Source organism: Dermochelys coriacea, chromosome 2, assembly GCF_009764565.3.
Source record: "Dermochelys coriacea isolate rDerCor1 chromosome 2, rDerCor1.pri.v4, whole genome shotgun sequence".
NCBI lineage: Eukaryota > Metazoa > Chordata > Testudines > Dermochelyidae > Dermochelys > Dermochelys coriacea.
The window spans coordinates 99138922-99160788 of NC_050069.1; the positions used below are offsets into that span (position 1 = coordinate 99138922).

At 37.3% G+C, this 21867-nt stretch overlaps 1 protein-coding gene across 2 annotated transcripts in view; it reads left to right on the forward strand.

Annotated features, from left to right (window-relative positions):
• SOCS6 (suppressor of cytokine signaling 6) overlaps window positions 1–8137 on the forward strand; it is a 41919-nt gene extending 33782 nt beyond the window's left edge. For both annotated transcript variants that reach the window (XM_038391909.2, XM_038391910.2), the window contains exon 2: window positions 2309–8137. In XM_038391909.2, coding sequence (XP_038247837.1) covers window positions 2435–4039 — 1605 coding nt within the window. In that variant the 5' untranslated portion in view covers window positions 2309–2434 and the 3' untranslated portion in view covers window positions 4040–8137. The remainder of the gene's footprint in view (window positions 1–2308) is intronic.
• The last annotated feature ends 13730 nt before the right edge of the window (window positions 8138–21867 follow it).

Below are 21867 nucleotides of genomic sequence, written 5' to 3' on the forward strand. Positions count from 1 at the left end.
GAAAGTGGCAGATCTTTCTTTCCAGACTAGCATGAGAAAATATTGGCAACTAAAGCATTTTAAAATATAGCAGTGTCATTTTGTGACATAGTTCTCTTGTATTCTTTACAATATGGTAGTTACTGTAGTTTTGTTTGATAATGTTGGAGTTTTTTCAAGATATATTAGCCTGAAATTCCAAGGTAAGGTTCCATTTTGCAAAAATCCTCTAATAATCAAAAGTATGCTAATGCACAGTTTAAATCAAGAACCAAACAAGAACTACTCTGTTCCCATAGTGGCACTCAGAACCAAGAAAAATTAAGAGATGACCTTTTCCTCTCTTCCCACCAGTTCCTTTCATTAGAGGCTTCAAAATTAATACTTTATTCTTAAACTTAGTGAAACTTTGTGAAAAAGTTTTTGCAGATGTGTTTTGTCTGCTCTTAGGGTGCTCCAAGAGGGTCAAAATTAAGGTAGTTTGGATGATCGTACTCTGCATATGCATAATTTCAAATATGTTTGATTTTTGTAGAGTAGAACCTTAACTTACAATTTACATACATTTTACAAACATTCTTAGCATTTGAGAGTGGAGGGAGCAGGGAGAATTAAGAAATCCAGAAACTTAATTTGTAAATGCTGTAAATGATAGATTCATTCAGTGTTTTTCTGCTTGAGTATTTCCTTAGATTTTAAAAAATGTTTAAGAATTGCTTAGTAGTAGAAATACCTGTAAACCTTGGAAGCCAGTCATAGATCCGATCCGTGTTGAAATGTAAGCGGGACCGGACAGCCTCCCACTTTCATAAGTGGCTACCTCCTTCCTATTCCCCATCTTGGCCTTTCATCCAATATACAGCTTTCCTTCTCCTGTGGTCCCAATGTAGCTTTCTATTAGCTACTCCCTACTTTGCCACTTGTAAGTAATTCTGCTATCGCAAACTCATTCTAATAAAAATTATACCATACCATATCATTATGTATTTTACTTAATACATATTTAAGTATTTTCACAACACTTTTAAATGTCTCTGTAATTCCTACATGCACGCCCTCAAACTTGTGGAAGCTCCTACTTAACATCAATGAAGTTTGCTGTTCCTGGATGCACCCATTTTAAAGAAATGATGACCCTAAAGGGAATTGGGAGAACCTTTGAAAAGTGAATTAAAGGAATTTTTTGTAAATACCATATCTCTGAATTTCCTTGTTTGATTTGCCTTTAAAAAAAATGTTACCTTGCAATAAGATGTGAAGAAGATTGTTTTGGTTTTGTTATTGTTATTAATATTGTCTTGTTATAACTTATAAGTACAATTCTGTGAATGAAACTCTCATTTCACTCTTAACTACTGCTCCTTAATAACAAGAAAATGTTTTTCATGGTTATCTCTTCCTGTAGCCACATGGTTTTTCTTAACATGTTCTTTAAATTAAAAGGCATTTTGAAGTGTGACAGAAATCCTATATTTAATGTTTGGGCATTATCCTGCAGGCCTTACTAACTTGGGAAGCTCCATTTGTAATCATTTATACCAAAAAATTAAGGTTGGTTGTTAGTAACTGAGTGAATGTAGTTGTGGTACACAAATTATAAAGGCATATTACAAGGCTGCATGGCTCATGAGTAAGGAGAGGCATGTAGCTGTGCTGCTTCATGAGGAGCCCTGGGAAAGAATTCTCTGGGTAGGGAGTAGGGGGGAAGTGACTTATTGTAACCCTATACCTGGTGCCGCCCCTTGTACCATTTCATCTCAGTTGAGGGTAGGGGAGAGGGGATGGAGCCAAGGCTCCACCTACTCCCCCACTCCTCTGTCTACATACTCTTGGGGTGGGGAAGGAAGGAGAGGGTGATGGGTAGCATTGAGCAGGCACACCTTGCTCTCTCTGCTCTCCACCCTCCATGGCTGGACCTGTGATGTGGGAACCAAAGAGGCTGGGAACACAGAGTGAGTGAAGGTCTCTTAGGGCTTGTCTACACAGGAAAATTTCCTCATGACCATGTTAGGACCAGTCACAATCTAGCCCTGGACTAGGAAGCTTGTTGTACCCATTATCATCCTCAACAATTAGTCAGCTTCCCCTGTGTTGGGTTGGTCTTTCACATAGCAAAAGAGAGAGGAAAATTATATATAAAAACTAAAAAGTGATTTTAAAACCAGAACAACTGGCAGGCAACTCAAAAAGCAGATGTTGTACTTTTAAGTCATTTCTTGAACTTGACTGGATTTCCTAAGTACAGCCTTGCATTCATTTGGTGCCCAACTGTAGTTTTCATTTAAAATGTTTCTTTTGTGAAGTTAAATGTCTTTTTATTTGTTTCCAGGAAATGGCTCTTGAAGTTAAATGAGACTGGATAAAATATATACATGAAGCAGAGGCTGCTCTACATGTGTTAAGGCTAAAATACCAGAAGAGTTTTTGATCAGCCAGACTTGGTAACTTTGTCATAATGAAGAAAATTAGTCTCAAAACAATTCGCAAGTCCTTTAACTTAAATAAAAGCAAAGAAGAAAGTGACTTTGTAGTGGTTCAGCAGCCGTCATTAAGTGATTTTGGAAAAGATGACTCCTTGTTTGGCAGCTGCTATGGTAAAGATTTGGCTAGCTGTGAAGTTAACAGTGAAGATGAAAAAGGTGGCAAAAATAGATCAAAAAGTGAAAGCTTAATGGGTACTTTAAAAAGAAGGCTTTCAGCAAAACAAAAGCAGAAAGGGAAAGGCAGCACGCCATCTGTAAGCTCTGCTGATGACGATACCTTTTCTTCCTCATCTGCTCCAATAACCTTTAAAGATGTGAGAGCTCAAAGACCTCTAAGATCCACATCCCTCCGTAACCACCATTACAGTCCAACACCATGGCCTCTTCGATCGACAAACTCAGAAGAGACTTGTATCAAAATGGAAGTGAAAGTCAAGGCCTTGGTCCACTCCTCTAACCCAAGCCCAGCACTGAATGGTGTTCGAAAGGACTTCCATGACTTGCAGTCAGATAGTGTGTTTCAAGAACAAAACAATACATTAAAAAGTACAGAATCCCAGAATGGAGATCTACATCTTCATATTGATGAACATGTGCCTGTAGTTATTGGACTAATGCCTCAGGACTACATTCAGTATACTGTGCCTTTAGATGAGGGAATGTATCCTTTGGAAGGATCACGTAGTTACTGTCTGGATAGTTCCTCACCCATGGAAGTTTCAACTGTTTCTTCTCAAGTGGGCGGAAATGCTTTTCATGAAGATGAGGGTCAGGTAGATCAAGATGTAGTTGTTGCTCCAGATATCTTTGTGGACCAGGCTGTGAATGGTTTGTTGATTGGTACCACAGGAGTCATGTTGCAAAGCCCAAGAGTTAATCACAGTGATGTCCCTCCACTTTCACCATTGCTACCTCCGATGCAGAATAGTCAAATCCAAAGGAACTTCAATGGACTGAATGGCACAGATGCCCATGTGGCTGAAAGTATGCGCTGCCATTTGAATTTTGATCCTAACTCTGCCCCAGGAGTTGGAAGAGTCTATGACTCTGTACAAAATAGTGGTCCTATGGTTGTGACGAGCCTCACAGAGGAACTAAAAAAACTTGCAAAACAAGGATGGTACTGGGGCCCTATCACACGTTGGGAGGCAGAGGGAAAACTGGCGAATGTGCCTGATGGTTCATTTCTTGTTCGAGATAGCTCTGATGACCGTTATCTTTTAAGCCTGAGTTTTCGCTCCCATGGTAAAACTCTTCATACTAGAATTGAACATTCAAACGGTAGGTTTAGCTTTTATGAACAACCAGATGTGGAGGGCCATACTTCTATTGTTGATCTAATTGAACATTCAATCAGGGACTCTGAAAATGGAGCTTTTTGCTATTCAAGATCTCGATTGCCTGGATCTGCAACTTACCCAGTGAGATTGACAAACCCAGTATCTCGGTTTATGCAGGTGCGTTCCTTACAGTACCTGTGTCGTTTTGTTATACGTCAGTATACCAGAATAGACCTGATCCAGAAACTGCCTTTGCCAAACAAAATGAAGGATTATTTACAAGAAAAGCACTACTGAAAGCTTATGGGAATCTTGCATCTTGCACTTTGGGAACAAAAAAAAGATTGAAATACAGTTTACAAATTTTCATTGCTATCAAAATCTTTTGCTGCCATAACAATGTTTCATTTTTATGTGTAAAGAAGGGTAATGCATCTTTTTTGTTTGTTTATGTTTGGTGTTTTTTGTTTGTTTGAGGGGGCTTTCTTTTTTTAAAAAAAAAAAAGAATGATCTCAAGGTTTTTAGAAGTGTGAAATAGCTATCTTTCATCAATGTGCAGAAAATAATCACAATGTGAATGATCAAATTCTCCTTAATTTCCCCAAGTTCTTTGCTGCTATCCACTGTGATTTTTATGCATTCAGAGCGCATTTCATGTGTATTCAACAATAAGTAAAAGTGAAATGAAACTTGTAGAATGGAATTTTTGTCTTCTTAAAATGGCCTATTTTATAAAGATAATTGTGGACAAAACATATAGGTAGATAAATTACAGAATTTAGATATACAGTGAAAATGATTTCCCAGCGTCCTAAATGAACATCTCCATAGAACTGCCCTAATTTCAAACTTATTAATTGATGTAGCTGTGTGATGGAATATAGTTATGCAGCATGTTTTTGGAAACCTCCTTTCTCCTAAATGATTTCATAGTTTGTACACACTATTTTGCCTTTGAGAAATGGGGTTGAATTTTCTTTTTATTGGAATTTCCTTATAATTTTTTCTTTTCCTTTTAAAAACAGCCTTTAAAAACCGTTTTGAAAAACAATACAGAGCATCAATATGGAAATTATAGTATTTAAGATAAATGCTAGACATGGATTACTAATGGCACTGTTGAAAAAAAAATCTACAAATCTCCCTAATTGTAGGAACTATCAATTAAAGTGATAATGTGACAAGACTTCTTCAAGCCAATTTCTACACTACAGTTGGTTTTGGTTTGTCCCCCCTCTTCTCTTTTCCCTTTTGCATTTTGATAGCTAGCTAGGATTTGATTCTGGGATTTTTTTGGGGAGTGGGGAAGGGCTTAAACAAATTATCCCAAAGGCTGCATTTTTTGTAACCTTTGTATATTTGAAATTAGAAAGAGAAGGGGTTTTGGTTTAATACAGTGGCCTCAGAAAAATGCTTTGTTACTAACAGTCCCAGGCGCTGTCATGAAAATTGACTGTTTTGACATAAAGGTATCATATCAATTTAGTAAATATTTCTAAGATCTGACAAGGATAGTGGCATTTGAAAAGTCTATGGGGAGCCTGACCTTCTAAAAGAGATTTCTGAATTGGGAGACTGGGCCCTAGATTGCAAAGTTTTCTTTGTGCAATATTCATCATATTGGTGTTTCCCTTTATAGCTATATTACATTTATGTTTTCAATTTTAAAAGTGACCATGACTAACTTTGTTTTTTTGTTTTGTTTTTAAATCAATGTTATATTTTTAGCATGTCACCTTCTCCATCAGCAGTTGGTAGGAGTTTCTATTTAGTAAAGACCAACATAGAAAAAGGCTGGGATAAATCCTTTTTGGATCATTTTCTTCTGCTTATTATATCTAGTTTTTTTGCCCCTGAAATGAGTTTGTAGCATTGGATACACTATTGCTGCAAAGTACTACAGTAGCACTACATCTTGGGTTGCCTGAATTGATATGCTAAATTTATATATATATTTTTTAATTTATTTTTTGGACCACAGTATTTAAAAAAAAAAAATCAAAGGCAGATAAATCCTGTGTGTTCTGAGGGATAGAGGATAATGATTTCTTCTTTTGTCCAATAATATTTTTAAACTGAAAAAAATGTTCTCAGAAAAGTATATATGTTTAATTTTGTTGTCTCTGCCATTCACATATATTTATGCAAGCTTGAATCCAGATTTTTCTCTTCTGGAGGTTTTTTTCTTCTTCTTTGAATCAGGGCTACAAACTTTATTAAAAAAGGCACAATAATTGTATAGCATGGTACAGTATTCTGATTCTATCTGAGAGGAGGACAGAGGAAATCATTTTTATGGAATATGAAACATACTTGTTAGGATGAAACCTCTCACATTTTTTTTCACTTTAAAAGTTCTTCCCCCATGCAGTCCAGAGGGACTGTACATTGTACAAAGTCTCTGGAATGGTGTAATACATTAGGAAATGATATAAAATTAGTGAAATATATCCCAGTGTTTAACAAACTGAAAGATGCATTTAAAATATGCTTTGTGCATAAGTATTTCATGGACCTTGCATAAGGGCTTAAACATGTGAAACTCTAATATCCCAATTTCATTGCTGTGTTAAGAAAATGTATATGAACTTGTGTGCCAAGTTTCTTTTCCATGTCTTCATTTATTTGTTTGGTCACGTATAAGAGTTGGTTACTTCTGAAATACTACTTTTTGTTAAAATCATCCAGTCCATTTTGAGTTGCCTTCCTTGCTGTGTACTTTAATTGTAAACTTAGTAAAAGGTCCAGTTCTAATTGCCACTTTTGGATCAGCTTTCCATAGGTTTGATTAAAAGGACCCTGACAAGTAATTTAGACTTAAGAGATGACCTGCCTTGATGTTTTTTGTAATCTGATGCTGTAATGTCCTAAATTTCAAATATTTTGAAATCCACCATTCTGTAAAGACATATTTTTTTAAAAGCTGCTGGATTCAGAATCTCTCTCTTTTTTTTGTATTGAAGCAGTCTTCCAGCCAATAGTAGGAGCACAAATTAAGAAACCATGTTTGACAACATTGACTTATAGTTGCTTATTATAGCGATTACTGTGACAGCCACAGTAATGTTGTTTAGTTACAAGGCAACTGAAAATTATTAAAAGGCAGCAACTGTAATCAGGAAAGACTGTGTTGGTTTGTGCTCCGTAACAAATAGAGGAACAAAATCTGTGTTTGCCAAATGGAAGAAAACAAAAATGGTAGGTTGAGAAAAAGTTATTTTTAGGCCTTTAAAAGAAGATAAACAAAGATTAAATAAAAATAAAAATGACTTGACTCTGTTCCTTTAAAATAAAATAGTGTTTATTTTAGTCAGCACAACAGTCAGAGTTGCAACTGAATTGTTGCAAAATGTATTTGAAGATGAAACTTTGAAATAAAATTTATTTCCGAAGCTATGATGATGATGGAAGTTATTGGTGACACTGGCTGCTTTACTAATCAGAAGAATAAAACTACAGCTTGTATTTTGATATTATGTCAGAATGGTTTTTTTCTGATTCTTACAACAGTGTTAATTGAAGCTAATTAAATAGCAAAATTGAAGTTTCTTTATATTCTTTGGTCAGGTTGCAGGTCCCTTATGCTGCTGCTGACATAAATTAATACCATCCTTTTTATCAAGATGGCTTCCATCATTAGTAGCCTTGGAAATGCTATTATGAATTAGAAATTTTATTTTCAAATATATACATTTCATATTCAGCTCATGCTAAGAGGTGCTTTTATATGAACATTGGCTGCTGGGCTAATCAAAATATGAGCAGTTTTTCTGCTCTGCATTTCATACTGTGTGAATTCTGGCTATGTAAATTAAATCATAATACCAGCAATATATTACCTGTAATTCCAGTAAGGAATGGTTCTCAGTTACATAACTTTTAAATTCTAAGCTAAATGATGGGTACAATATTGATTGCCAATCTTATTTCTTTTAATACTTTTTAAAATTCTACAGAGAAAAATATTAAAAACATTCTTTATTAATAGTCATGGGATAGTTAATAGCTCATAACATCACAAAATATTATGGAGTTTGCTGTATCTGGAAAGTGTTCTAAACCCTAAACACGGATAATGAAAAAAATTCGTACAGAATTTTGTATTAATAGATGTTGGGTTAAAGACTTTTATAGTGGTGATGGAGTACCATGAAATTAATACTTGCAATCCAGATTGCTGTAGTTTACATTTTTCTGTATGTTTCAAGCTAGGTGTGCGTTATTTGTACTAAGCACACCACAGAATGAATTATCCAAAGTCCATTGATTTTAATGTGTTTTGGTTTGTAAACAAAATTATAGTAATTTCTTGCACATTTTTGAAAAATAATTGTATAAGGATTTATGTATCTGCTTCTAGATACAGTGTGTAAATAAAAATTTCATTCACAAGAGAATCTGTGGAGTATTCAATAAACCAATGAAATCTTGAATCAAATATTGAAATTTTTTTGGGGGGAAGGGTGGGCGGGGGGGGCGTGATAGCTGACTTATATCAGTATCAATAAGATGTTGAGCTATCATTTGCTTGTGATCAGAATATAGCTGCAATTTTTCCTGCTACTAAGGTGCTTGTATCTCTGGCTATCATTTTTGCTTTCCAGAAGGTTGCCAGTATATAATTAAAATATGGTGTTTATTGAGCATGCACACTTTAGATAGCTTTTGCTATCACTGTTTCCTGTAGTTGTGCTGCTTTTAATTTTTTAGTGTAAACACTCCAAAAAAAGCTTACCTTGAACGGTGCTAGGCCTTTTTTTTTTCTTTCTAAAAAAAAGTGAGAGTTCATAATTTTCAGGAAAGCCATCAAGTAGTTTGAGTGTGAGCTCCAGAATTGAAGTTAAAAATGTACTAAATACATAATCACTAGTTTATTTGGTGCTATTTGGGTTAATTAAGGTAGTATGATGTTTAAATCAGGGAATGCATACAAAATTTCAAAAATATTACAGCATTTGTATTATATAAATAATTGGTATGTCTATAAAAATGATATACATAACTAGTTCTCATTTTTTTTTGTTTTCTCCCTATAGACTTGGTACTCAGTTTCCCAAAACCACAGCTTTAATATATATTTCAATGGCTTTTTCTCTGCTGTTTTTAAACTTCTAATTAAAAGAAAATACATTATTGTAGCAGCTAATACTGTCAATCTTTGAGCGGATGTGGGGAAGGGGTGAAGAAGCTTTCCCTTTGTTGAGGTCAAAGATGGTTGGAACTGAAAATTCCTATTTAGCCACTGCTGTTGCAAGAATCATTTGGGATTTGATTATATACTGACAAATGTAGCTGCACATTTCTGCCTGTCTCTTAAGTCAGCTGTTGTTTTTGTTCACATGTTCTAGTTGATTTGAAAGGTACTGTGTGATATGTTGTTGTGTGGTCTATCTACATCAAGTCCTTTACACTTTGCTTTTAAAAATACCAGGTCAAATTTAGCTCTAATGTAAGCATTAAGCATTCTCAGTTCCACTGAAGCTAGTGAACTTACTTCCACTTACGCCAGGGTGAATTTAGTCCAATAAGATCACAACTGTGTCAGCTTGTCGATAAATGTGTATTTAAATTTGGGTAAGGGATGGGGTTGGGATTGTTATTAGTGCAATTATAAATTTGAAAATGATTGTATAGGATTGAAATGTTTATAATTGAGATGCTCATGCTCCCAGTCTTGTCCATATTATATAGCTTCTTTGTTTTAAACATGGGAGAATGGATGCCTCACCACGTAAAACATGGAATAAAGCTTAAGTGCTTTATCTTTGAATGCTGTTTCTTCCATAAGTATTAAAGATTTCTATGAGATCTGTGGCTTTGTCGCTCATGAGATCTTCTTCTCTCATTTGAGGTATATGTCTCACTTAATCTGTTTCTTTTGTATATGGTAATAGTAGTTTTTAGTTCTATATGTGTAACTTTTTTGTTTTTCTTTAATACACTTTGCCTTGTCACCACTAACAGCTTTTCACTTTTTAGATTTTGGGTTCTCCTCTTTTAGGCCTGATTGAGAGAAGCACTTAAGCATGTGTTTAAATACATCGCTGTTCAGGACAGAGCTTAAGTCCCATAGAAGGACTATGTTCCATTAAAAGGAACATAAGCATAGTCTTAAATTCTGTCCTGAATGAGGATGCTTTCTTAAATATGTTTTGTGTTTTTTATTTTAAACCAAACTCCTACTGTCCACAGTAGCACTTGTATCGTTATGTCTTCTAAGTGTGTTATACATTAGGTAATGGATTCTGCTGTTTCCTCTCATCAAAAGCCATTCAGTATAGAAATGGGATTACATAGGGAAAATAAAAGTTAAATATTTTCTTGAAGAAGGGGGGATGCTTCTAGGGGCTAGGCAGGCTAACTGGCCCTCTTCTTATGGTTGTTTGTAAAGAGATTCAAGAGATGCCTTCCAAAATGGGCAAAAAGAGGCAGACCCAGCTTTGCTTGGCTGACATCAGGAAGAACATGCACATAAGACTTCCTGCTCTCAGCTCACAATAGTCCAGAGTGTGAACAGGTTGTGCAAAGAATTGCCACTGCGGAAACTCTGCCACCCCTTTCTTCTGATTGCCTCCCCAAGCACCAGCTTGGAACGCTGGTGCCTGGAGTCGGCCCTGCTTTCCACCCATGGAGTGAGGAGAGGGGGGTCACAATCCAAAAGGGAGTGGGATGGGAAAGAGAGGAAGAAGAGCTGTGACAAGAATAGTGTTAGGCTTTGCCCCAGAAAATTCAGGAGGCATTGTGCTGTGGGTCTGTGGGGCTTCACAATCCACCTATTCTTAGACATAATCTAGTCCTAAATTTAGTATTCTAACTAATTTTCTTCAGTCTGTGTTTATTTGCTAATATGTTGAGCTGAAGTAATTCCTTGGATTGGAAGGAATGAAGATACATTTAGTGACCGGATGTTTACAGAATTCTACATCATGAATCCTACAATGTGAAGGAGAAAGCTCTATACACAAGTTCTCCATCTTACTATAGGGTCTGCAACTCTCCTCAGCTATGTGAAGCTATGTAGAATTCTTCCTTCTGGCTCAGAGAAAGTTTCGTGGTTTGCTTAGCCTTCTGCAATGTATGAACCAGAAACCATTCATATTTTTAAATGCAACCCCTTTTAGTTTATAGCAGTTTAAATATTATTGAATTATTTCTCCATTATTAATGGAGAAAATACTTTGTAGTATCATCCTCCTTTTCCTAATGACTGCTACATTGTCTTGCTTTCTGCTAAAGCTTTCTGATGAGGGCATTTCTGTGTTTGGCCATATCTCATCAATCTTGGAGGCCCCTGGGCTGAAGAGATTTTTGGCACTAGTATTCCACCAGAGCCTGCATTCAGCGTTCCAACTTTACCCCAGTTCACTGCCTCCATCAGGAAACAGCAGCGGCTCTTTCTTGTTCTGTCTCAGAATTCTTTGGACTGTAGGATCCATTGCTTTTGCACATCCACTGCTGGGAACTCAATTCTTCACAGAAAAATCTCTTATTTAGCATCTTCTCTTAAAAACACATTCCTTCCTGCCTCTGTGTAGGGCTTCACAGGAGTGTAGCCCAGCCACTTGTGTTCTCTGTTACTTGAAGGAGTTTTAAAGCTAACTAAGAATAAAAAATCAAAACTGCCTTGCTATTTGCCCTAAAAAAAGTGAAGTGGTATGTAGGAAAATTCTTTGTTTATTTCTGAACTAAGCAAAGCAGGTAAACTTTTTCCTTTACTGGTTTGGTGAAGCAGTGTTGCCAAGTCTTGTGATATTTGGGTTTGTTTCCTTAAAGCCCCAGCACCTGTGATTGGGAGATTGGACTCTGCAAATTCATGAACATGGATATCTGTGAGGAAGTAGAACTCAGTTTCTTCGTATCTTTCTTCTTTTTGCTCTATGAGGTTTCAGTGGGAAATGAAATATGTAGGACTTTCTAATATCTGATATCTAATATCTAGTGTCTGCTATTGTGCTGTTGGCTGAGCCTGCATTTCAGTTCTGTCCACTAGTTTGTTCTGAAATAGTTTCTGACTTGATTTTCTGAACTTCTAAGCTGTATGGACTGTACAACATATTCCTGGTTTTAGGGAGCACAGGTGGACCCTGCCAGGACACCCTCTCCAAATACAGCTTTTCTTCCTCCTTACCACTCATTGCTGAGCATGAGTGTAATGCCACTTGAGTGCTCATTCAGTTTCTGCAAGTTGCTCTTGTATCTGCTGTTGTCCTTAGTAATTGACCTTTCTCCAGTTTCAGTGCATTAAAGACAAATCCCTAGGGTTATATCTACACTGCGATTAAAAAAACCCAATGCACAGAGTCTAGGAGCCTAGGTCAGCTGTCTTGGTCTAGCAGGGCTCATGCTGCAGAGCTATAAAATTGCAGTGTAAACGTCCCCCTTGCAGGGTCTCAGAGCCCAGGCTCCAGTACAGAGCCTTGTGAGCCTGCCAGTCCTGCTGCAGGTCTCATATCACAGGGTAGTGAGGGTATAGTATGCAAATTCAGCACAGTCTCTAGCACAGTAGGGACCTGATTCTGATCAGGAGTACTATAATATAAATAAAATATATTTGCTAATTTACATGCCTAATACTAGTTAAATGACATCTGGGGTTATATTTCTCACAAGTTACACTCTCTCCAATGTCTAGTTTAAATGGAAATGGTGTAGTTTTAATCACAGTCTAAATGTTGAGAACTGAATATGGGCCTAATCTGGCCCAGCCAATCCTTGATTCTTCAATCCTCAGTCAGTTAGCTGTATATTCAAGTCTCAGCATGAAGAGATCTGACTGCTCAGGATGAAAGTGATAGCCTCTTACTTCACTCTCACATCTCTTGATGTCTTAAGTCACTGTCCCATCTCCAAAGAAACAGCCAAGAAAAATGAAATTTAAATGTGCTTTTCCAAAATATTATCAAAGCACCAATTAGACCTGTGAGCGTCCTGGCAGCACACTTCCTCTTCCTATTAGCAATGATATCAGTGAGGTAAATCAATGAGCTTTCTATGAGGATCCCATTGTAAATGATATTTGCCTAAATGGTTAGTTTACTGCTTTGTCTCCAAGACAACACAGAATTCCACTTGAACAAAATATACTTCTCTGCCAATTCCTTTATTCTATCTAATGGCAGTTGCATGCTCTGGATGCTTCAAGAAACATGAAATTCTTTATAAACCAGGCTCAGTGTTGGTAAAAAATCAGATGCCCTTTTAATGTTGAACAGATGGGCTGTTACCTATTAGCGAAAACTACAACTCCTCTAATGAGTCCACCTAAGACCATGACAGTCCAATCTGCAAGATTCACAGGTACCTCCTAGGCAGAAAGGAACAGAGTATTTGAAAAAGAAATATAGGCTGGGGTTTTTGAAGGAGCCAAAGGGAATCGACACCCATATCCCACTGCTCTTTTGAAATCCCAGCCTCAGAAGAAAAAAATGGAAAAGGGCAAATTAATGGATGCGAGAACACTGCAGTGTATTATGATTTCTTCTCTCATTAATGGATGTATGAATTCTGATTTTTCACCTATCTGAAGCCCTGAGCACAGTGCAAAATATAACATGTTAATGAAGCCTATTACTGTTTGCTGTTTCCCAGCAATGTTCTTTGGGTAGGTTTGTTTCTGCGGGTGGAGGCATTTTCCCTGTTTGTAGTGTTTGGTTTTCGTTGAAAGGACTGTCTGCAGGAAACCTTGCCAAAAGCCAACAGCAAAATAATAAAAAAAAATAGCTAAAGAAATAAGCAGGTGAATTTGTGTATAATTTGTCTGTTTGACTGTAGTTTATACACTTGGCAATAGTGTTCCAACAGTATTCCTTAGCTGATGCTACTTGCAGGCTTCAATGAGAGCTTTGTTCCCAGAAATCTCTCTAGAAGCCTCTGTGGTTGATATGGACAAATCAGATCCAGCTGAGCCTTCTGGGTTGGTAAAGTTGGATGTTAGTATTATGAAAAATAAAAATCACAGATAAGAAATCTCTCTGCTTTCACCTCTGAAATAAAATCTTCCTGTTTAAGTCTGAAACTGTTTTGAGTTCCTCTGTTGTTGGTGAGCATGGTACCTCTCTTTTTCTTAAGCAGTATATATAAGCAGTTGCATGGCACATGTTGAGGGAAGTCACTGGGAATCTGTTTCCATTGGTATGGCTTCAGTTCACTGGGTGTATTGCTGATGCTTCTTCCATGTGTATTCTGATGCATAAAGCTCAGTGTGATATTTTAACATCACTGACAAGTTGGTCAGCTATAGGTGACAACTGTCTTTTCCTCAAGATTTTCATATTATGGTGTTATGTTTATGAAATTCAGTGTTAGTCATTTCAAGCTTGCAGTGTCCTTCAGCAACTGAGCCTGCAAATTCTGATAACTGCCTGCACATACACATATAAACTGTATCCGTCTTTTAATGTGCAGGTACCAGGTTACTGGAATTTTCTGTTCTTCCAGTTCATCCCTTCATTATCAAATGCTAAAAACTATTTGAAAACAAACATTTTTAAGATTACCAAAGGACATCTTAATGCCTATGTGCACACCATTTCAAATTTGATATCACAGACATTTTTAAAGTTGTCCCATTGGGGAGAGTGATCATGTGAATTTATTTTACAAGGCAGTGTTTTGAATTTTTTTTTAACTCCTGTTGAGATTCCAAATGGCTAAAGGAAATTGGTCAAACTTTAAAAAAAAAATTTACTTTCAGGTGGAGTCCAAGCATAAAAAATGTCATCCTAACAGGTATCTTGGGAAGTTGTAAGGAAGAAGGAGGAGAAATATCAGATTGGAAACACTTTTTCAGCAGTAACAATAATGAATCCAGGGGTGGGCAAACTTTTTGGCCCGAGGGCCACATTGGGGTTGTGCAACTGTATGGAGGGCCGGGTAGGGAAGGCTGTGCCTCCTCAAACAACCTGGCCCCTGCCCCCTATCCACCCCCTCCCACTTCCTTCCCCCTGACTGCCCCCATCAGAACCCCTGACCCATCCAACCTGACTGCACTCCCCCAACCGCCCCCCAGAACCCCCCCATCAAACACTCCCCTGTTCCCCGTCCCCTGACTGCCCCCTCCCCAGAATGTCCGTCCTATCCAACCGCTCCCTGCCCCTGGGGACCCCCTTCCTGCCCCCTTACCATGTTGAAGCAAGCCACGCTGCTGCACTGCCCAACAGGAGTGGCGGGCCAGAGCGCTGCCCATGTGGTGGCATGGCTGCAGGGGAGAGGGGACAGCGGGGGAGGGGCCAGGGTAGCCTCCCCAGTTGGGAGCTCAAGGGCTGGGCAGGATGGTCCCACGGGCCGGATGTGGCCCGCGGGCCATAGTTTGCCCATCTCTGCCATACAGTCATGATTGCTAATAATTCCATAACAAGGTTCCCCAAAAAGTTCACTGCATGTGAGCAGCTTTAGTACTGCATGATAGAGAGACCTTCCAAGGGTAACTGGAACATGTAACTAAACATTAACATATAGTGGTGCTCTCTTTTTGAACTGCTTGATTCCAGAGGTGTGGAGTTACTGATATCAATGTTAAGATAAAATATTTCAGTGCTAGGAATCGATCTTTTATTCCCCTGGTGTTAATATACTACCTTAATTCCATGTGATGCCCTTTAACACAGTGTGCAGATGCAAGGTTTGTAAACATGCTGCATTAAAAATTATTAAACAGTTGTGCAGGAAATATGCAACCCTACTTGTTTATTGTATGCTGCAGTATATTAGTAAATATAATTAGTTCCTGCCTGATAGCAGAGTAAATACATTATAAACAAGTGGTCAGGATGAATAGGGTTATCCTGCAAAAGCTCTGGAAACTTAAAGTGATACAACACGCATTTTTTAACAAAGTATCTGCTTATTTCTGGCCGTTTGAAATGAGTAACAGGATCTCTTTCTGTTGTAATTCAGTTTTGGTTGCTTTGGTTTAAATTCGTCTTATTCGAGGAATTTGCAAAAATCAGTAGCTCAGCACATGAGGTTGAACAGAATTGTACTCAGTATGTCGGGGGGATACTTCATAATGGCCTTCTAGTGAATCCTTTGAATTCCTTGTTAATGTTGTACAGGCTACATTGTAATACATTAGCTTCACTCCTAATTACAAATGAATTTTTTTAAAAAACATTTGATATTCTTGATTTTACCATCATCTTGGATACTTCGTTCAAAAATATCCTTTTTACATTCTGTTCAGCTTCTATTGTAAAGAGGCAGCCAAGTAGTTTGGGTCTAAAAATTCAACCTGTTTTAAAATTATAATGATGTGCGAAGTGTATTCTGGACTATATATGCATTGAAATACATTTTTAGATTAATAGTATTCATTTAAGACCTTCATAATGACAATATTTTGTCTCTGCAATAGTATTTTACTGGCAGAATATTACCAAAGGTGTGATGACTTCACTGTTTAACAGTGGAATACAAGCCAGGAGCTAAACAAAAATGAATATTAATTTCAAATTCTGAATACTGTGAGGGAGAATAAGGACAAAATCATTATAAGATAAATGTCATTCCTGACTTACTAAGAGGATACCCCAAATAACAGATGGCTTTATATTGTACTTAAATTTGTGGTTTTTTTCTTACTTCAGTATACTTGTTATAGTTATAAATTTAATAGGACAGTATCAGTTTGATCTCCCTCCTTTTATTTCTAGTGAGAGGGAAAAGATATATAAACTGAATTCAGTTTGTTGCTATCATATATACCATCAGCTGCATGAAGGGTTTATATAAAATGAAAATGGTTTGCATAGAGCATGTTGGTTAAAACTTTGCCATCTTCCAGCAACACCATAATGATTGCTGCTTGACAGCTTGGAGGAAGTTGTTTTAGAGTTAGTGCTCTCTCTCACACCCATCGACACAGCCAACCCTGAGGTTTTGAGTTCTCTAAAGCAGGAGTTCTCTTTTTTTTTTTTTTTCATTACAAGAACCATATATTAACAGAGAAGTCTCCTAGATCATCCTATCTATGAATGTGCAAAACACTTCGTCTCCTAATAATGATAACAAAATATCCCTGTGGCAAATACAGCAATTGGTTATATAAGAATGTAATCGGAAAATATGTATTTTAGCTGCCTTCAGTGAGATGTAGTTTGTTCTTTTTGGAGATGGTTAACCACACTCAATTTCATTTAATCTCTTCCTCTCTCTTCTCTGGAAACATGAGGAAAGCTAACACCTTGATCCCTATGAGAAAAATACACAGAAGGTAAAAAAATCACTAAATATTTTCTCTCTAGCTACCACTACTTACCCCTGAGCCAGGAGCAAGATTCGTGGTAAATTGCAGGGGAGGAGCAGTGACCATTGAGGAAAATATTCCTATTTCTTTTAGTGGATCATTACAAGGAGCTATAATTCATCTGCCATTTGTAAGAGGAGGGATTTGATCCAGCTGGAATTTCTAACTGATTTTTTCATGTAACACTTGCTTTTTAGTGCATGAGTACAAAGCCAATAGCTATCTTTCCAACATTATTATATGAATTGTTAATTTTCATTCAAAACCTGCTGAATGCTCCAGAATCATCCTAGCATCACAGGCTATGCCAAAATAGATGTTTGTAGCTGAAGATAAATGAAAATTTGTGCAATCATTCAAATAGTGCAGCAAGACAGGAAATGCAAGAGCAAACTAGATTTGAGCTTCTATCTCCCACAATTGTAAGGGGGGTTTTATTTTTTTCTGTGGTATCTGCTGAGCTTCTTGAAAATGGGCTTCAGAAATCTTTGGAGGGCTTCTTGCATATCAGGTTATAGCAGAAAAGTACCACTTGCACATCCTTTAGAGCGGAGAAGGTGAAGCAAGCCCTGTATTACAAAGGTGATGAAATACCAAAAGAACAAACGAGGGAAAAAACTTTTTTTTTTCTTTTTGGTCAATATGGTAGCAGAGGTACTGAACAAATTTTGGGTGGGAATAAACATTACAACACATTAGAAATGCTTTTCTTTGACTGAATATGTTTCTTGTCATTAGTGAAGTAGTCTTGTAAACAATGATGACTGGTCATCCTGATGTCTGTACATCTGCTGCTGTTACTTAGAGGCAGCTTTCTGAAATATGGTTTTGTTTTTCAAAGACACTGTTGGGCCCTTAGTTTAAAAATAAGTTTTATTTCTTTTAAAAGAAAGATTAGATTGCTGAAGGGAGGAAAAACAGGGTCAATCCTTAACATTTGTATCCTTCTTATTCTTGGAGTAAGTAAAATACCCTGCTAATGAATGTGCTAGCACTTGTGCTTTATGAGTCCCAGATATTTCCCAGAGGAAATATACAAATAGCTTTCAATGGGGAACAAAGACAAGATTTATTTTAGTTGAAAAGAGCAAATGCTGAGGGGGATTTCTAGTACTTTTAAGTTTCTGATTAGGAATGAAAGTGAACACTGCACAGGGATTTGACTACATATTTTTAAAAAGAGAGAGGGAGGTAATTAAAATCAGCGCACGTGATCAGTGACTTGTTGTTTTTCCCAAAGTCTAGAAGATCATCACAGGAATGTAAGTTTCTTGAAGTCAGTGCAGCAGCTGTAAGAAAGCTGGGTCCTCATGTATGACCCTGAAGACATTTCTGCTAGTACGGTTGCTGATTTCCCTTTCTTGTTGTTGTTTTAGTTGACATAAGTGGCCTGTACTGGAGATTAGAACTGAGCCCTATCAGTAACAGTACAATGCAATGACAGTATAGAGGATCAAACAAAAACAAACACCAAACTTTAAATAAAGCGGTCTGTATTGAGAAAGATGATATCATTCTGAAAATGTGGACATCAGTATTAGTCAAATTAAACCTTTTCCTCTTTATGGGGATCTGGTGGAAAACATGGCTTATCAGGGTGGGGATCGGTTTCAATTCTTCTGACAGGAAACTAAAATAAAAATCTGAATGTAAACACTGAAATGACATAATTCTTTTGTTAAAGAAATGAATTTGAACTTGAATTTTCATCATTTTTACTCCTGATCATGATCCTTAGCTTTTATTGAATTCAGTTCTTTTGATCTAACAGTTAAGAGTTCAAATAATCTTGTTATTAGTTTGTCCCACTATAAACAGGCTCATCACCACACAAGCACTCCCTTGTGTTCTGGAGCAAGTCTGCGGTGCACTGCCTCAGTTTCCCCTCTTCTGGACTCCTCAGTACACTCCACAACCAACAGGCTTCCACAGTTCCAATAACAGCCTTTCTTGGGATCTGGTTTCTTAACATAAAGCTCAAAATAAATACAAGCTGGTCTTCCACCTTGTTGGTACAAAACTAGAGGATAGGATGAGGCCCTTTCAAAATAAATAAATAAATAAATAAAATCAAGGCCATAGTGTGGCCATGCTTCTCACTCACTTGAGAATATGCACTGTGAAATAGCTAGCAGCACCCGACTCCTCTCTACTCCCATGGAGCAGGAGGCAGCACTGAGCAAGTAATGGGGCCTGCGAGCTGCAGAATAACAGAAGAGTTTAGTTTAGCTGCCAGTGGTCATACCAAGCTCCTTCCCAGAGTTCTTCCCCCTCCTCCCCAAAATAGAACACCAAAATTCAAAACACAAGCAGTTTGCTACGTCAAATGGTGTTGAGGTGAGAGGAAGCCATCATGGCCCCAGCAGACCAGCAAGAAGGTTGAGTGAGGCCTCAAGGCACTACTGGAAGAAGGCACGGAGAAGGAGAGACCCTTGTTTTGGTGGGAAAGGGAGTTTATCCAAATTAATGTACAATTTAAAAAATAGATTTGGCCTGGGAATAACACTGAGATTTGGGCTACTTTTAAGTATTTTTAATTTTTTTAAAATTCATCCATTCCTAATCTTTGGTGCTAATTAGGCCTGAGCCACAAACTTCCTGTGTGACCTTGGGCAAGTCACAATTTCCTTGGGCCTCCATCAATTTAGCAGGCAAATGGACAAAAAAACAGAAGCTTTCCTGCATTGAAAAGTAAAATGAACCAAACCCTTATGCTTTAATTAAACATTTTGTAAGAAACAATGGACTATGCACAGAGCATCCAAACTCGCTTCACAGAGACTTTAAGTGGAAACATTATTTAAAAAGTGGGACTTTCATACTCAGCTATTTCAGAAAATCTTCATGGGAGGCAGATTTCAAATGTACTGTGTGCATGCACACTGTTTCTTATTGCTAGGAGTCAGACAGTCCCATTTGTTAATGAGTCGCAGCTACAACATGGGGTCAAGGTTACAATGGCACTTTAAGGCAGCAGTTCTGCAAATACATGTATGTGAATAACCTTATGCATGGGAGTCATCCCGCTGATTTAGTTATCTGAACAAGGAATAAACTACATACTCTAAGTATGTGTGCATGTGTCAGGACAATCAAGATTTTCAAAATGAACCATTTTACAACTTTAAACTTCATTTGTGCACTGTTATTTATTAAAGCACATTAAGTTGTCCATGACATTTTAGAGAAATCTGGAAAATCGAAGAACTTCAACAGAGCGTACAATCTATCTTAGGCAACTATAATATACTAGGGTGAAATCCGGGCCCCACTGACATGAATGGAAGTTTTACTGTTGACTTCAGTAGGGCCAGGGTTTCACGCTAAGTGATTAACTCATATGTGAGACAATGCAGAGGCATAGTGAAGTGAGGCAATGAAAGGGGAATAGTCTAATAAGCTTTCACAACATAAATGAAATAGAAGGAAAAGGAGATTGTTTGTTGTACTGCACATACAATATAATGTGCAGTCCTGACAGAGAATTATGCCCTGGTTTGACGTTGTAGCCAGGAAATAATCTTTTGTATTAGCATGTATTAGCAATAAGATTCTCTCAAGTCTACCTTCTGGAAGTTAGTTTACTGTGGCTTAGGCTCTATGGGCCAGTACCATTGTGGGACTATTCTCTTTTATTGAGGGACAGAATGATCAGAGATGCAGTCTTTATTTTTTTAATTTCCTTTCACATATCTCATAGCATTTCAAAGCACCCCTAGAATCTGGATACATTTGCAATAATGCCATATAATCTTTTCTTACATGCCAACTAGCTAGACTAAAGTCTATCTGCATGTGTGGAGTTCTGCTATTAGCAGGAACTTGTTAGGAATATCTCCCTGAAGTGTCAGAAGGCTGTTTCAATCACAATCTTAATTGCCATATTTCTCTATAATCCTGATCTATACCAACTGTGATTTTTTTGTTGAACAATCCAATCTACCCCATGCTGACTTTAGAAGTAATGATTCTTTTCATGATTACATAACACATGCAATGATTCAAAATGCTGCACATGTAGCACTTTCAATGGTTATATTAATGGGCATGACAGTTTAAGTATACAAATAAACAGACACATAGTTGAGGATCTTGCAAAAATTGTATCGAGGCCTGGTGCATTATAAATCAGTTTCTGAGCAGATGCCATTTCTTTGTGTGATGACCATGAAGAATTATCTGGGATTTAAGTAATTTGTTGATTTACCTCCAAGCAGTGTTCCCTAGTTCAATAAAGCTGAATCTGAAAGACTAGAAGGTGGCAGAAGTCTGGACTTTTCATTAATTCTGTATCCAACCAAGACTAACTGAAACCAAGGTGGCCTGAGGTCAAGGGTAAGATTAGTTAAGTTTTATGAAATTCTCATCCTTTGAGAGCTGACTCCAGAATTCAATAAAGGACTTGAACAAGTTTTGTTTCTTTGCTAATGCTATAAGCTAATTTTATCCTTTGGGGTTTTGCAGTTTTCTACCTTAGTTGCTATTTTGTTTTTGAGAAAAAAATTATCTTACTGTTACCTCCTTCTCTTTGCACTCCTCTCCACCCTTTATCTGCTTCATTCACCTGTTATGTCTTATCATAAACCAACATTATAAACAGTCTGGGTCAAGAATGTCTCTTTCCTACATGGTGGTTTAGCACCCAATGCAATGAGGTCTTGATCTGTGATTGTGGCCCCTAGGTTCCACTGTAAAATAAATCACTGTAAAAATTGATTTGAACTGTAACTATAAACATGCAATTCAATCTGACCTTACTAGCCAGAAGATGCGACAACTTCTGAGAGATGATAGTTTTCAAATCATAACAAATAATGTTACTCAAAAACAGCTTAATTGTGCTAACAAGCCACTATAGCCTACCAAACATTGATGGCGCAT